This window comes from Lissotriton vulgaris, chromosome 8 (genome assembly GCF_964263255.1).
Source record: "Lissotriton vulgaris chromosome 8, aLisVul1.2, whole genome shotgun sequence".
NCBI lineage: Eukaryota > Metazoa > Chordata > Amphibia > Caudata > Salamandridae > Lissotriton > Lissotriton vulgaris.
This window is the reverse complement of record NC_141696.1, coordinates 1,510,416,614-1,510,433,277: the sequence shown is the minus strand read 5'-3', so window position 1 is coordinate 1,510,433,277 and position 16,664 is coordinate 1,510,416,614. Positions and strand designations below refer to the sequence as shown.

At 44.6% G+C, this 16,664-nt stretch overlaps 1 protein-coding gene across 1 annotated transcript; it reads right to left on the bottom strand.

Annotated features, from left to right (window-relative positions):
- Window positions 1-2,402: 2,402 nt before the first annotated feature.
- LOC147699022 (large ribosomal subunit protein uL23-like) lies at window positions 2,403-3,296 on the bottom strand. Its single transcript, XM_086933543.1, has 2 exons — window positions 3,245-3,296; window positions 2,403-2,832 (listed from the first exon to the last, which is right to left on the bottom strand). Exons 1-2 carry the CDS (start codon window positions 3,294-3,296, stop codon window positions 2,417-2,419), a joined length of 468 nt encoding a protein of 155 aa, XP_086789669.1. The 3' UTR covers window positions 2,403-2,416.
- Window positions 3,297-16,664: the final 13,368 nt, after the last annotated feature.

Sequence of the window (16,664 nt, the reverse complement as noted above, 5' to 3'; positions counted from 1 at the left end):
CGGTGCAAGCTGCAGTGTTCACCTGATGAAGGTCCTGGCACTTATTGTTTACAAATGAAGCATGCACTACTCTAAACTCCTTTCCACTCAAGCGTAACTCTGGTGACATGAAAAAGGACTTAACAGCAACTCTTGGAAGCCCATTAAATCGACCCCAAGCGCTGGGCAGGAGGTGACAAGGAGCCCCTTGTTCCAACCATTGTTGCTTCAAGGCCAGCAGCAGTCCCTCCATTAGCGACACCAGATCCTTTCACGCACGGCTCAGCCTTAAGAATCTGACTACAGATATTCAGAAACCAGCAGCCATTTTCCAGACATGCTGTGAACCCCCCCCCACTCATTATAACAGAAACCAAGATTAAGCTGAATCCTAAGGCCACACTTCAAATCACCAATATTCTGTGGCTTAAATATGAGCCTTCATAAGATCTCTCTGCATTATTTACCAAGTCCACAGACTAGAAAATAATATATTATTATTATTTTCAGAATGCCTGTGCTTGGGCTTCGAGTTCATTTCCTTTTCAGTTGTGGATGCATGTATGATACTGTGTCCTGAACCCAGGGCCTGATTCACAGAACTAACTTAACCCCTTCTACGCTGATGACGAGCTGGGCTCGTCATGGCGTAGCCCGCTCGCACGCTGATGACGAGCCCAGCTCGTCACGTAACATGCGGTTTTAAAAAACTCAGCGTACGAGCGGAATTCCGCCCGCACGCATGCGGTTAAGACAAAATCCTAAACTTACTACTTTTGGTATTCACAGAAGTTAGGCTTTTGTCTTAAGTTTTCTTAAGACAAAGTTAAGACAGACTTAAGTTAGGATTTTGTCTTAAGTCTGTCTTAACTTCTGTGAATACCAAAAGTAGTAAGTTTAGGATTTTGTCTTACGTTAGTTCTGTGAATAGGCCCCGTAGTGCTTAATATGAGCCAGTGGTTGCAGGTGGGGCCCACCAGCACGCATTTGTGGGGACCGGCACGCACAGACCGACTCAGATATTGACCCAGAACAAGAGAGAGAAAAACACAAAAAGGGAAGAAGGAGGAAGAGAAAGAAGGAAAAACAGTGACAAAGGTAGAAAGCAGGGATGCAGAAGAAGCCGCAAGAGAAAAGGACAGGGAGTATATGGTGGCACGAGAAAGAGGCATGAGGTGGAATCAAGACTACGCAGCCTTGGAGTTCGGCAGTCCCAACATCTGTCTGTATTGACTCTGCGCTTCTGAGAACAACTGTAGACATCAGCATCTATTATTTTACAAATTAAGCACTGCTTGTACCCATATCGTCTTGTAGAACAATAAGGGCCAGATTTATATCTTGATGGACAGTTTACTCTGTCTTAATGGTAACGTCCGCCGAAATATGAATCCCATTAAATCCTATGGTATTTATATTTTGGAGGACTGGATATCCATCACCTTTGTGATGAAGGAACCTGCCAGCAAGATCCAAATCAGGCCCTAAGTCTTAAGCTCAGCCGTGCTACCAAATAGTCCGCCAGGATACCTTTTAGGACAATATTTTTGGACAGCTCTCAGTGGGTGTATTTATGAAGTCTTCCACAACTGCGGCCGACTGCAAAACCGACTATTCTACTTCTGCCTGAACACTTAATTCAGTACACTTCTAGTGTGCATTAGCTGACTATACATCTTCATTCTTCTTCTTGTCTGGTTCCTTTAACAAAACAAGCATTGGCAAAGCCAAAAGATCACGCTCTTTATAGCACTCAACAGAGCAGCTTCCCGGCCCTCTCAAAAATAATTTAACAAAATAAAATAAATACAAAATATATTAAGCAGGGGCGGTAATGGAATTGATTGAGTGGGGGGTGGGAGCAAAGGTGAGTAGGGAAGTAAGCTAGCTGGTCGCAGTGTGGGGCTGTATGTCCTGCACCAAAGCACTGTTAATAATAATAATATCAATATTAATAAACACGAAGCAGGGGATGTGTGGGGAAGCAACAGACAAGAGGGGGAGGGGTTGATAAGCAAAAGAAAAAGAGGGGAAAGGAAGACAGCAGGAACAGCCATGTGCTACTATGGAGTGCTAAAAGAAAAATGAAAAAGATGCTCCCTCCAGTCAGCAGTACAAAGTTACTTCTCGTCAAATCAAAATTCTCCTGGGGAAGGGAAGCCACATGAATATGGAAGGAAGCCATCGATCAAGAGCAGAGAACAAAGCCAGACAAGACAATCATCTGCTCAAAGCAAGGGGCTGACCCAAAGTCCACTCAATATATTCATACTATTCAGAATGGGTCCTCACCAGCTGACAGCTAAAGCTGTCTGTAGCCACTTCCTAAAAACTAATCTAAGGCTCATGAGCCATTCCAAGATGTCACCTTTGTTCTTTTTTATTTTTTTTGGTTTTTAAATTTTATTCTGAACTGTCCGGCGTCTACAGAGCAGGCTTAGATTCTGCCAATTTTGTTGGCTACACCCAGTGCATCATAGTCTGGAGCTAGACGCACATATGCCTTCTTCTCACCGTCTGGCCTGATCAGTGTGTTGACCTTGGCAACATCAATATCATAAAGCTTCTTTACAGCCTGTGTGATCTGGTGCTTGTTAGCCTTGACATCAACGATGAAGACCAGCGCGTTGTTATCTTCAATCTTCTTCATGGCAGAATCCGTGGTAAGAGGGAACTTAATAATCGCATAATGGTCAAGTTTGTTCCTACGAGGAGCACTCTTCCTCGGATACTTCGGTTGCCCCATTAAACTCAAGGTCCTAAGCCTCCTGAAATTGGGGGCTGTCCTAATTTTCTTCTTCTTGTGACTGTGTACTCCCTTAAGAACAGCCTCTTTAGCTTTCAAACCCTTGGGGCCCGATTCACAGAATGCACTTACTACTATTTTGGTATTCACAGAATGCACTTACTACTTTTGGCATTCACAGAATGAACTTACTACTTTTGGTATTCACAGAAGTTAGGAGTTTGTCTTAAGAAAAACGTAAGACAAACTTAAGACAGACTTAAGACAGACTTAAGACAAAATCCTAACTTAAGTCTGTCTTAAGTCTGTCTTAAGTCTGTCTGAAGTTTGTCTTAAGACAAACTTAAGACAAAATCCTAACTTCTGTGAATGCCAAAAGTAGTACGTACATTCTGTGAATGCCAAAAGTAGTAAGTGCATTCTGTGAATGCCAAAAGTAGTAAGTGCATTCTGTGAATACCAAAATAGTAGTACGTTTAGGATTGAGTCTTAAGTTCGTTCTGTGAATCGGGCCCATAGACTTTGCTTCAGTTTTCACATGGACAGCTTCCTTCTTGGCATTCGGTGGCATGTTGGGGGTGAAGAGGATGTCACCTTTGTTCAACTGCACCCTGAACAGAAGTACAAAACATCTGCATGGCTGCCATGGAAGAGAGGCATATCCATGGCCCTGCTCTTATAAACTGGCCACATAAATCATATGTTACTGAAATGGTTTTAGTGGTAATGGTGACTGTGTCCAGGAGTTTGAAATTGTACGTTTTGGAGTATGGTGCTTGTTACCTACTATTAGTGATTCCCTATTTATGTACAGCTGAGTATTCATTATGCTGTTGTGGGGTGCAACCTTGGCAGGTCCTTCTATTGCCAGGAGGGGGTCTGATCATCCCAAATGCTATTTTTACATTCAGAATTGATTTTTCACCTGACTAGAGAATTGCAAAAACTTTTCACTGGTCCGTCCATGCAATAATATGCCATCCTATAATTCCTTACTCAGGTATCAGCAACTCTGTAACAATACCGTGTATATATATATCCTTTGTATCATAACTGCTTTTCGCTATTCCTGTAAAGCGCTCTGACACCCGAAATGGTCTTGTTCGCACTATATAAAACACTAGCAGCCCGTCCCGACGTTGTCCAGGTATGGATTGCTGCCGGCCAGTAGTATATTGTTTTGTAGGATTTCGTTCTGATAGCATTTCTTATCTGTGACAGGCCTTTGAAATGCTCCGATTCACAGTGCACTGATGATGCACTTAAGAGTGCGCGTTCAGTAGTGTGTGAACTCGAGTTTCCCTACTTTCTTTTTCCTTGCAATATTATATAGCGCGAACCCGACAACATGGCATGAGCACAATTTACATTACAGAAGAACACATTCATTTGTGGTAGGCACGGGGAGACAAAGCGATTTGCCTGGAATCACAGGATGTTGAGCTGATGCCGAGATTCGAACGTAGCTCCCCAGCTCTAAAGTTCGCAATTCTAGAACTTGTGGCGGGAGGTGTGTCTAAAAGTGTATGTCGGTGCTGGCCATCAATGAGAGAGACCTGTGCATTTTTCAAAATGGGTGGTGAAAAAATATGAGTATGTTGCTGGAGATGTGGGCTGCCATGCCACCAATGTACTTACCGGGGGAGGGTAAACACCCATTATTCCGCAACTTTCTTTCCGAATACCATCACCCCGCATACTTTCATTACGAAAGTACCATGACTCCGCAATGCCAATATAACGCTGGCATTACATTTTATATGCTTTTACCACGCATTAATTTACAACAAAATTCTTTGTAAATGCATGAATGGTAAAAGCATGTTTTTTTAATGTTTGGATAAGGTAAATATGGGTATAGGGGTATATGTTTTGGGGTACTGAGGTATATGTTTTGGGGTGTTTGGCTATTTTAAGGGTTCAGATATAGTTTTGTGTTATGGGGTACAGGGGTAGTTTTAGGGTTTAGGGCTAGGTATGGGTTTTGGGTTACAGTGGTATTTTTAGGGTTCAGGGCTAGGTTTGGGTTTTGGGGTATAGGGGTATTTTTTAGGGTTCAGGGTTAGGTTTGGGTTTTGGGGTACAGGGGTATTTTTAGGTTTCAGGGCTAGGTTTGGGTTTTGGGGCACATGGGTATTTTAGAGTTCAGGGCTAGGTTTGGGTTTTGGGGCACATGGGTATTTTAGGGTTCAGGGCTAGGTTTGGGGTTTGGGGTACAGGGGTATTTATAGGGTTCAGGGCTAGGGCTAGGTTTAGGTTTTGGGGTAAAGGGGTATTTTTAGGGTTTAGGGATAGGCTTGGGTTTTGGGGTATAGAGTATATTTATAGGGTTAAGATGGGTTAGTGTTTAAGGGTGTTGGGGTATTTTAAGGAGTAAGGGTGGGTTATGATTATGGGGTGCAGGGGTATTTAAAGGGAGCAGGGTGCGATTAGCACACAATATGAGACTTGGCATGAAGGGCGGAACGTACCACACGCTCCCAGCATTTGTCACGCCCCCAGCACACGCCCACAGCACAACGCAGACACGCCCACAAGGGACTACTTTGCTAGCACGGTTCTTTTACCTTTTAAATGTATAAGGTGGGCGTCTGCATAGCCTATGACCTTCTGCTGCAACTTCCCTTTCCAACGCTGTATTGGGTGTTGTGATTGGTGCTGTGGTTTCTGAGATTACCCGCCTCAAAGGTTTGGGCTCTCTTTATTATATTAGTACTAGCAGCCCGCCCCAGCGTTGCCTGGGGCAGAAAGGGGCTGGGGGCAGTACACCCGCTCCAGCCCCGACCCCCTCCCGTCCCGACTCCCTCCCGCCCGACTCCCTCCCGCCCCCACTCTTCCCGCCTGTCCCTCTGTGCACACTTGCTCCCGCCCGCCGCCCACCTCCCGCCTCCCGCCTCGATTTCAATGAGCATTTACTTTACCTGAGCTGCCGCTCCTTCCCGCGATCTTCACTTCACCGCCGCTCCTCTTCGCCATGACGCGCCCGCGCTCCTCACTTCACCGCAGCTCCATGTCTCTCCTCCTCGTCATCACGCACGTCCTCATCACGCACGTCACGGCCAGCGCTACGTTGCGGCCAGAGCAGCGTCGCGGCCGGCGCTACTTCCAGGGCACTACTTTTTTTTAAGTTATATTTTTAATTTTCCTTTATTTTTTATTTTTTATAGCCTACGTCCATCTGCACACCCTGACAATTTCTACAATGTATCGGGTGTGTGGATTGGCGCTGTGGTTCCCGAGTTTACCTGGCTCAAAGGTGCGTTTCTCTCTTTATAATAGTATTATAGATTACAAATAAATAAATACAATTTCTACATAGTAAATACACAGTAAATTGGTCCTTTTTGATACCTTGCGTCTCTTCCCTTCATATGCATCCATTTACAGGCAAATCTGAAGGCACCCACTGTTATGAAATGGGAGAATACAACTTTCTGATCCTCTGAGCTGCCTGGCAGATACATGGTAAGGTTGGCGGAGCAGATGGCAGAGCTGCAGAAGTTTTCACCTTGGGGATATATCTGTATAACACAAACTAAGCTTGAGGTACGGAGAGTGAATCCAGCAATTGGTAGAGTTTGGTTACTGCTCTCCTCTAATTTAGGCTGTGGTCAAATAAGTGAGGTCTCCTAGAGGCCAGAAAACCTGCATTGGTTTAATCCCCTGTTTGGGTCTCAAAAAACATTATGCTCCAGTACTTGGAGATATAACACGATCCACTAGCTAAATTGCTGAATGTAGGGTTGAAGGTTCCTTGGCACAGTACACATGTGGATAACACTCCTGAGTTTGGCAATGGACACTCTTGTCGCAAGTGTCCTGACCGGTGCTTTAAATGATATGGCATGGTGACCTTCAGCAAAAACTCTAGACTCTTCTGGGGTTCACCCACAGTGGATGACTACCGTCCCCACAACTAGGCCATGACACCACTAACGGTTCATAGTAGCTGATTGTTATAGTGGAGTAAAATTTATTTTTATTTGTAATCTAGTGGGAAGACTGCCTATTGGCTCTCCCTAGAACCTCCATGAAGTAAGTCATGACTGGTACCCCTCTTTTCTCTGATTCAGTGGAAAGTGTGCGGGTATTTGTGTATTTGGGTCACTTGTAAACTGGGGTACCTATGTTGTTGTCCCATGCTCTATGTATTTAGGCTTAAAATTGTAGGGTGTTGTGTAGGGTTATTTCTAATCTCTTTATGCTACAAACAGAAATTGTCTTCATGGAAAGTCCAAAAGGGAAGATGACAATGCCACCCACTAATATGAGTCATGTGGTTCTGCCCACCCACAAAAAATGCACTTCTTCCCGCCCAGAGGTTTGGGGCAAACTTTTGCGTTGAATGAACAATTCAACTGAGCGAACTGTCCCCAGGTCTGGATATATCTAATGTTCATCTTTTACTTCTATACACAATACTGTAGAAGAAGATGAGGAGCAGAGGCAACAACTATGGCTGTCTCCCTTGACAGGGAGAAGGACTCCACCCCTGCGGCGGAGGACACATTTAGCTGCTTCAGTTGCTGAAGGACTCAGGTGGTATTGAGTGACTAGCCATGAGGATGTCGGAGATTCTAAACCAACCACCAATAGGAACTGGGAATCGTTGCTCACTGATCTGTATGCTCTCTTGTGTACGCTACCACAAAGCTGATGTGTCACACCTTCTGTGGAGCCTGCACTGGCTCCCTTTAAGGAAAAGAATAATTTTGGAAACTCTGTTTGTCACACAGAAAGCACTCTACGGGGAAAGACCAAGCTACCTTAACCCTCCTATGCTCACAGTGGAGCTGTGCTCATGACGAGCTGAGCTCGTCATAACTGCTGCGGCCTGCCCACGCGCGGCTAATTCCTCGCCGGTGCAGGCGTTCTATTGGAGTGGGTGGAGTCATGACGAGTCCAGCTCGTCATGAGCACAGCTCCACTGTGCAGCTTGACGAGCTAGACTCGTCATGAGTACCGAGGCGCCGCGTGCAGTCCCTCCCCCTGCACCAAGGGGGAATTAGCCCCGCGTGGAAGGGGTTAAACGTGGGATTTCCTTTTACTCTCCTCATAGACAGCTCCGCTCCGTTGATCTGTTGTTGGCCAATGTACCCCATTTTAAAAAGTCCAAGTTAGGAGGTAAGTCTTTCCTGCTTCCTGGGGCCCTTCGACTGGAACAAAATGCCTCTTTAATTGAGACGCATTGAAAACACTCCCCTGTTTTGGAAGAAAATGAAAGCATGGCTGTTTTCCTGCCCCTGAGTTCCTTCTCCCATGCTACTACCGTTCAGCCAGCGCCATGACACTCTTTGGAGTAACAGTGCGCTCTACAAATATCCCCACATAGACATAGACATTGCCCCTGATGTTGAAGCAGGCACTCCGCATCACCCACCTTCTACTGTGTTTAATGATGGTGATAGGCGGATGTGCCTGTGCCCTAAATAACTGCATCTCTACCAATAATCTTGAGAAGCCTGTGTCCCTGAACCATGCACCACTGCACCTTTTCGTTAAGTGCTTGATGACTGTGCAAGACCCATGAGCCCTGAACGTTGTGCACTGTACCTTTTCTTCAAGTACCTTTGAGGCCTTTGTGCTCTGCTGCAGCTGCCACTCCCCATCCTTGAACCTGTGGACAGCCAACTCCACAGGTGGACTTATGTACCATGATGCAGTCACTGCCTGACTTCCTACTTGGCATTGTGTACCCTATGTCTACCAGCGCGGTCTCCCTGGGCAACATGGGTTCTCGGGAGGGAATCCGTTCCTGTGCTTCACTTCATGTCAGGGTACCTACTTCTCTCGTCACCACTGTTGTAGTCCCAAATCCAAGAAAAATCCACTCCAGGAAGTTTTGTAAAGAGTATATTCAGCAGGACAGCTCAAGATCCACTGGCTCTGAATCCTGCATTCCATGATCAACATTCTCATGCAATGCAGAAAGCAAACATAACATGGGCACGTGCCAAACATGCAGGAAATAAAATACAACAGCAGCTCCACCATCCCTGCAAAGGAACTGCGAGGACAGTCAGTTATTTAACTGCATATAACCTCAACATTTGCAAGCAGGCATGGGATTGACCACAGTGAGGGGATTATTTGTGCTTATGGATCCCTTGTTCATCCCTTGTTCAGGAGCATGGGCTCTGGGGTGCTGGTGAATTAGAGAGTAATCAGAATAAGTGTTGTCATAAGACTTGTTAAAGTTACCAGGCATATCATCTTGATGATATTGGAAATCTAATATGTATTACAAAGAGAATAAGACTGCTTGGAAATTCTATTTATTGCAAAGTACACATTTATTTATAAAACATATCTTATAAAGTGCTGCATGTCGCCTGTCAGTGAATTCAAAGTGATTGACAGAGGGATGAAAGGAAAAACACAGCCTGAGAGGGAGTGGAGGCTAGATTGCAGATGGGCTGATGTTTAACCCTCTCCAGAAGTATTCAATTGTAGCCTTTCTTCTGTGTTGAGTTCAATGAAACTCTGAACAGTTCAGTTTTCAAAAGATTCTGGATGTTGGTTTTGCATCTCAAGACTGGGCTGATGACGACACTCCAGTCCCAGGACCCTTCAAGCCCTGTGATTGTCCCTCTAGATTTAGCCTCTTGAAGGATCATCAGTGTCTGATCCGAGAGGCAGAAAATGAGCCTATGGCTCCGGTTGGGCTGTGGCGATGAGCCTGGTAATGCTGGCGCATGAGGTCTTTGCACCGGTTCACTTACTAGAAGGTCTCAAAGGCCCTAAATTGGATCGGGTGTCAAGAGGGATCCTGGGGAGTCCACTAAGTGCAGGACTGAAGTGACCCCTCGAGTAGAAGTGAGGTCACAGCCTGGCTGCCTGATTCTGAAGTTTTTGGAGCATACATATGCTTCTTTTGGGAGGTCATAGTGGATGATATTACACAAGCCAATCTGCACCAGGAGAAGGGCTCTCATAGGTCACCTCTGTGGTTTGTGTGCAGGAGTAGGAGAATGTTTCAGTGGGGGGAGGGCTGCAGATTTACAGCCTTTCACACAGCATTGATATGGGGACAGCAAGAGGACAGCATGAAAATACAATCCCAGGTGGCTTAGTTTTGGTGGGTGCATGTTACGTTCCAAAGCTTAAGAGTGACGTAAATGGGACTGAATTGGATTTGGTGCCACTGGATAATAAGATCTTGGTTTCAGCACCCATTATACACAGAAAGCTCTCCTCATCCAGTGGACTATGTGGTCCAGGCACGAAGTCTGGAATATTGGCCCATTGTCCAATGGCAATGGTACTTGTGTGTACATTTCAATGGTCACCAAGCACTGCTTGAGGAACTAAGCCGAGGGCACTCACTGTGCTGGAAATGGAAATATAGAAGTGGGGTACTCGCTATCTCTGAGTACTTACCTCCCACTGAAAAGTTTAAGCACTACTCCATTAAAAATATTGTGCCTTTCCTAAGAGGTGCAGATACTCTCACACACCAATATAAGAAGTGGAGGTCCTCATCACCTGACCTTAGAGACGGTTCGGAAAACCGTCAGGAGTACCGATGGAGAGAGCGGTGCTTCTTCTCCCTGAGCCACAGCCAGGTGAGGTGGGGCCTTATCCTCCTGCTAAATAGTGGCCAATCAGTCCATATGCAGAAGGATTTTACCAGACACCTAGGACTCCAGGTGCAATGGTTCTTTTTCTTTTTACACTTACTTGATATTTGTGTTGCACATTGCAGTAGCAATTATATTTAGAGGTCCTGAAGAAGGCAGAGAATAGGAGTGTCCTTTTATATTGACGAAAAATGTTGACCTAATAACCATTCTGGCAGGTATTTGTGTAAACTGCCTTATTTTGCACTGTTTTTAACCTTGGGCATCTGAGTGATAACAATAAACACAATGCTTCGCTCACTTAACCAATTTTAAGTCACTTTTTTTGATACACAATTCACGCACTGCAATCTTTTCACCCATCACCTATCACTATTATTTGACATCTATAGGGCTATCCGGTGATCCAAAATTTGATGTAGGACGTTTCCACCAGGTCCTTGTTCACATCATCTATGTTTCACGATGGAAATGCCAAGAGGAAGCCCAGATGATGACTAGGGCGGTATTGAATGGTGACTGATGGGCATCCTTATTTTAAGGAGACTTTCTTGTTTATTTATGCATAGACCCTCTAGGTTCTTTTGGATTATTGCTTCTTTGAGGTAGATTCGATTTTTTAAGACCCGTGTGCATTTTTCTTGTATAGTAAACTTTGAGGGGTGCCACAAAAACTGGGCATATGAACCATCTGCACAATCCTGATGTTTGTGACTCTGATTAGGGAGATGTGAATGGGCCCACTACAGCATGGGTGTGGAATGCCTGCCCACTTTTAAAGTCTCTCCAGTTGGATTGTGGTCTATGTGCTGTAAGCAGCAGAAAGGTCAAGGTGTATTTAGGGCAGTTTCAAAGTTCCTATTTAAGAAGAGTTCATATATAAGAGCTTTATTGCATGATTAAAAGAAAAATCATTGCAAATACAGAATCTTTAAAATATGTGAAAGATACATTTAAAATACATATAAAAAGTGGCGACTGATTGGGATCCAAAATGGATAGGGACAGCCGATGGAGCCTGCCAGAACTTTAAGCCATCGACGAATCACTGGCATTTGGCCCCTCGCAGAGTTTTTTTTCTGCGAGGTCCATGAACATTACCAGGGCACAGTTTAATTTGATGTTCCTGGGGTCAAAGCAAGCCAGAACTGCTGCTCTGCACGATCTAATCTTGTTTGTGTTCCAAAGGTGCTTCAAAAGGAACCGTCTTTCATTCAGCAGTTTTGGACAAAGACATAAAATGTGCGTGATGTCTTCTTTGTGATTCCCACAAAGTCGACAAAGTTCTCGTCCTTGATCTCTTTTCCATTTTGGGAAATGGGCCAACAGGTTGATAACTCCCAGTCTCAATTTTAGGAATTTTGATTTAGTTTGTGCAGTAAAAGATAAGGTTAGATACTGTTGTGGAATCAACAGGGCATAGGAATGCAGAGTCAGCCACCCATGACTTCTTTTTGCCAGCCGTGCCTTATCTTCCACAGTTGACAACTTTTTTGTGCTTAGTTTCGCTAGCCGTTTAAATTCCATTTGGCTTACATGCATGCTCCAAAGTTCATTTAAGCATAAGGTTGTTAGGCCCTTTTTCCAATAGTCGTTCCCTGCTCGCCATGAGTTCGTATTGAGACTAACCCAAAGGTGGTGTGCTAGACTGCCTTCCTTAGATGATCTCAGTTTGTGACAGCACACAAGAAAGGTCATGGCTCTGGCGTATGGTTGATGGCAGATTCCCAGTTCCAACCTGATTTGTGCCGGAGATGTTTGAATTGGTAGTTTGAACACTGTTCTATAAATCTTTGTAATTATTTTGTCCAATTGGCCACTGTCCAGTCCTTTTAGGACTTCGCTACCGTAGGTTAGTGTGGGAATGATTTTTGCCTGAGCGGCCTGTAAAGTAGGTGCAAAAGTTGGGCCTTGTAGTTTCTTGTGAACGGATCCAATGGCGAAGGCAAGTGCTGCACCCTTCCTTTTTTGTTCTTCCAACTGAGATTTATATCTATTGTTGTTGTTAAAGATGACTCCAAGGTACTTATGGCATTTAGATTCGACAATGCTTTCCTTATTAAGGGTCCAAGACAGATTCTTAGCTTTACCTGAATGGACCGCCAATATTTTTGTCTTCTTATTATTGATCTGTAGGTTATTCTTATTAGAATAGTCGGAGGTGGCGTCCAGAAGCCTTTGCATGCCGATCTTAGTTTTACTAAGAAGAACAACATCGTCGGCGTATAGTATGTTTGACAGCAAGAGACCAGTTACCTTGGGAGCATGTGAATTGACCTTGTTAAGAGCCCCAGGAAGGTCGGATAGAAATAAGTTAAAAAGTGTCGGGGCCAGGACGCAGCCCTGTTTTAGACCTTTTGTCGTTGGAATTGGGCGTGACAAACGTGAGCCGTCCCCGATCTTGATCCTGACCCATGTGTCCTGATGTAGAAGTTGTATGGCTCTTAGGAGGTCACTTGGAATGTTGAAACTAGACAACTTCTGCCAGAGCTTAGCTCTATTCACGTTGTCGAAGGCCGCTTGAAAGTCAATGAATCCCATGTAGAGTGGACAGGAGCTGAATTCAGCCTGATCAATCAGGCAGGAGAGGGTCATGAGGTTGACCGAGGTTCCGGTGTTGCTTGTAAAGCCAGTTTGATTTGGAGGAATGATAGCGTTGTCCTCCGCCCATGCCCTAAGTGAGTTCAGCAAAACTCCTGCATAGTACTTTGCTTCATTGTCGATTAGGGCAATGAGACGGTAGTTCCCAGGGGATTTTTTGTCCCCACCTTTAAAGATTGGTGCGAGGACTGATCCACGCCAGGAGGGCGGTATGATGTTCTTCTGCAGAATGGAATTGAATAAAGTGCATAGTTTCCCAGCCCAGAAGGGTACATCCTCCTTAAACAAAGCTTGAGGGACTCCACCAGGACCTGGAGCCCCGTCCGTCCGACCCTTTTTAATCAATTTTCCAATATCTTGCTCCTGCACTGTTACGAGATTTTTGCTGCTCCCAATCGAAGAGCACTCCTTTGGTGATACTATTTTTTGACCGTCGTTGAGGGATATCTTCATAGAGGGATTGATAATGTTCCGGTCTTCATAGTCTTCAAGGGTGGAATTCTGATGAAAGATTTTTGTTTTATAATCATTAAAGTGAAGATTGAGGAAGTCGACCCACTCCGACTCCAATATGCAAGAAGAAGCTACTTTTGGTACTTGCCCTGATATGCTGTTGATTGTTCGCCAAAACCTGGCAGAATTATTTGATTTAATATCGTGCTGAAGTCTAGCCCAGAACGAATTCCATTTTGTTCTACGTTGCTCTCTTTTAGCTTTTCTAAGGTAGCTGTGGGCCTCTCTCAATTTTGTTATTTTTGTAGAGTCCATTGGATCTATTTTTAATGCCCGCCATGCACGATTCATAGATCTTGTTGCAGATTGTATCGCTAGATTTGAGTGGGGCTTCGGCTTTTGCCCAGTCAAGATTGCATACTTTACCGGTTTTGCATATCTGTCGATGAGTTCGATTGCAAATGATGCCCAGTTGACTATTTTATCATCCGCGCACTTACTGTAACGCTCGATGATTTGTTTGGCCTCTATTGCTACTTGGTGAAAATTGCTCAGAGAGTATTTGATTCGTTTTAGGCTGATTGTATAGCTCTCAGATGGCAATCCCCTTTCTTCTTCATGTTGAATTAGACTGGTCTTCAGTGTTATTTCTTGGGGGCAATGATCGCTTTCTGTTCTGCTCCCAAGATGATAGCCTGTTATTAGATGAAAGAGTGGAAGGCTAGCGAAGGTGTAGTCAATTAGTGAAGCACCATTTTTCGATAAGTAAGAGAAGCAAGGAGGCTTGTCTAAGGAATAGCGCCCATTGAGGGCTCTTAGTCCCAGATTTTCTAGGTTGCCTTGCAAGGAACGACCCTTCAAGTCGTCCTTATGCCATCCTGGCCGTACCTGCGGTGGTATCTCCCAGATACTGTCATGTGATTCAGTGACCTCGTTTTTTTGTAGATCTGACATTAGCCACATATTAAAATCGCCAGATAAGAGTATTTCTTGGTTTAGCTGACATGTTTTCACTCTTAGTACTGTCGCAGTCACTTCTTCTGCAAATGATTGTCTTGATACTGGGTTTGGGCGAACATAGGCATTCATTAGAATCAGAGACCAATGCTGGCCCTTTCTAGAAGTAAAAGAAATTCCCACACACTGAAGGCAGTGTGACGAACCTGCAAGGTCCCGGGATGCGATTGCATTTTTTGTTGATATGTAAATAGCTAGGCCCCCGCTCCCTCTTCCTGAGCGGTTCAGTTTTTGTGCGTGTTTTTAAGAAGAGTTGGAACTTTTCCCTCATATTACCCATTGCTGTTTCTGTGTCCGAGAGGGGGAGAACACTGACTGTGGCGACAAGGTCAGTTCCATCTGATCCTGGAAGTTGTTTCATCTCCTCCCTTTTGATGATTTTGCTGAGGTAAAGAAGATTAGAGATTAGTAATTGGGCAGGATGTTTTGGTCAAAAAATTATTTTTTCCAAGAGGTTGGCATTCGCATATTTTTGGGTGTCCAGGACTGCGCTGGAGACAAGCGAGGCATTATTCAGATAGGTTGGGTTATCCAGAGGTCCGGGGAAGAACTGTTTATGACTTGCGGCGAGCACGTGTTGACAAGAGGTTTGAAGGCTTTTGTTCAATACAAATTTAGAAACCCAACACTTTTTTACTGTATGAAAGAGATGAAGGCGGATTGATTGAGGGATGAGAGGCAAGGGGTAGGTGGCAGTTCTAGATATTTGGTGATAAATTTGCATATCTGGTGATCTATGCCATGGATCAAGTACGCCTTTGCAGTGTTGTTGGGATAAGTAGGTGTCACTTTTCAAGGATTCTGGATAAGTCCATTTCTGGTTCATGCTGAATAATCCTTCATCAGCTGGGGACTGATGAATGCTTTTCTCAAAGAATATATGTTTTGCCTGTCCTAATGACATATGGTGAAGAAAAACAATGGGGTAACCCTGTGTCCCTCAGAACCTGGGTATGTATTAGAGAAAAAGCAATGGTTCTGTTGGTTACGTATCATTAATTTCTTTTCACAAAAATCAATTATCCCATTTCTTGTATGCAAACTTCAAACGTAAGAACCCAAATTGAAAAATTGAATCATAAGGAACACACAGAAAAGGCAATAAGATGGGTAAAGCAGTTGTTTTATATAAATTGCATCATTTATCTGTTACCCATACTTTGAAAAAAGGAACTGTCAACAATAAGTGAATTTATAAAGTGAATAGTGATCAAGTGACATATCGTGCTCTGTGGTATAATAAGGTGCGTAATATGTACAAATGTGGTTAAAAACCTGTACAAGGGAAAGAAAGGCCAGACTAAGGGCAATAGCTCTGCTGCTAATCCAATTTTATTCTCTTGCGGACAGCTTTGAGCTGGACCAGAAGGTAGCGTCGACGTTTCAACCCAAGACACGCACTATTGAGTCGTCATAGCGGGTCTTCATCAGTCCGTTTCTGGTTCATGCTGAATAATCCTTCATCGGGTGGGGACTGATGAATGCTTTCCTCAAAGAATATTTTTTTTGCCTGCCCTAATGGCATATGGTCGATTTACAAAAGGGGGTGGTGATGAACAGAGTGTCTGAATTGAGCAGACCACTCTTACCCAGTCCAAAGATCAGGGCTTGATCCATCACCGTTATTTATCTCACTGCCCCATCCCAGCTCAGAACCTGGCTATATGCAAATCAGTCTGTCCCTGGCCCAGTGCATCATGGGAACAGGGCAGACTAAACTACCAAGCCAATTCTTTACCAGAAAGGAGACAAGCTACCGGGGACCGGTTTCTGGCATTTCAGCCTCTTCGGCCCGGCTTGCTTGAATCCTGATGGAGCAGTGAGAAAGGGACTCATGTCTGAGTATACCCTGCCACACCTATAGTGGCCAAAATCGATTTACAAAAGGGGGTGGTGATGAACAGAGTGTCTGAATTGAGCAGACCACTCTTACCCAGTCCAAAGATCAGGGCTTGATCCATCACCGTTATTTATCTCACTGCCCCATCCCAGCTCAGAACCTGGCTATATGCAAATCAGTCTGTCCCTGGCCCAGTGCATCATGGGAACAGGGCAGACTAAACTACCAAGCCAATTCTTTACCAGAAAGGAGACAAGCTACCGGGGACCGGTTTCTGGCATTTCAGCCTCTTCGGCCCGGCTTGCTTGAATCCTGATGGAGCAGTGAGAAAGGGACTCATGTCTGAGTATACCCTGCCACACCTATAGTGGCCAAAATCGATTTACAAAAGGGGGTGGTGATGAACAGAGTGTCTGAATTGAGCAGACCACTCTTACCCAGTCCAAAG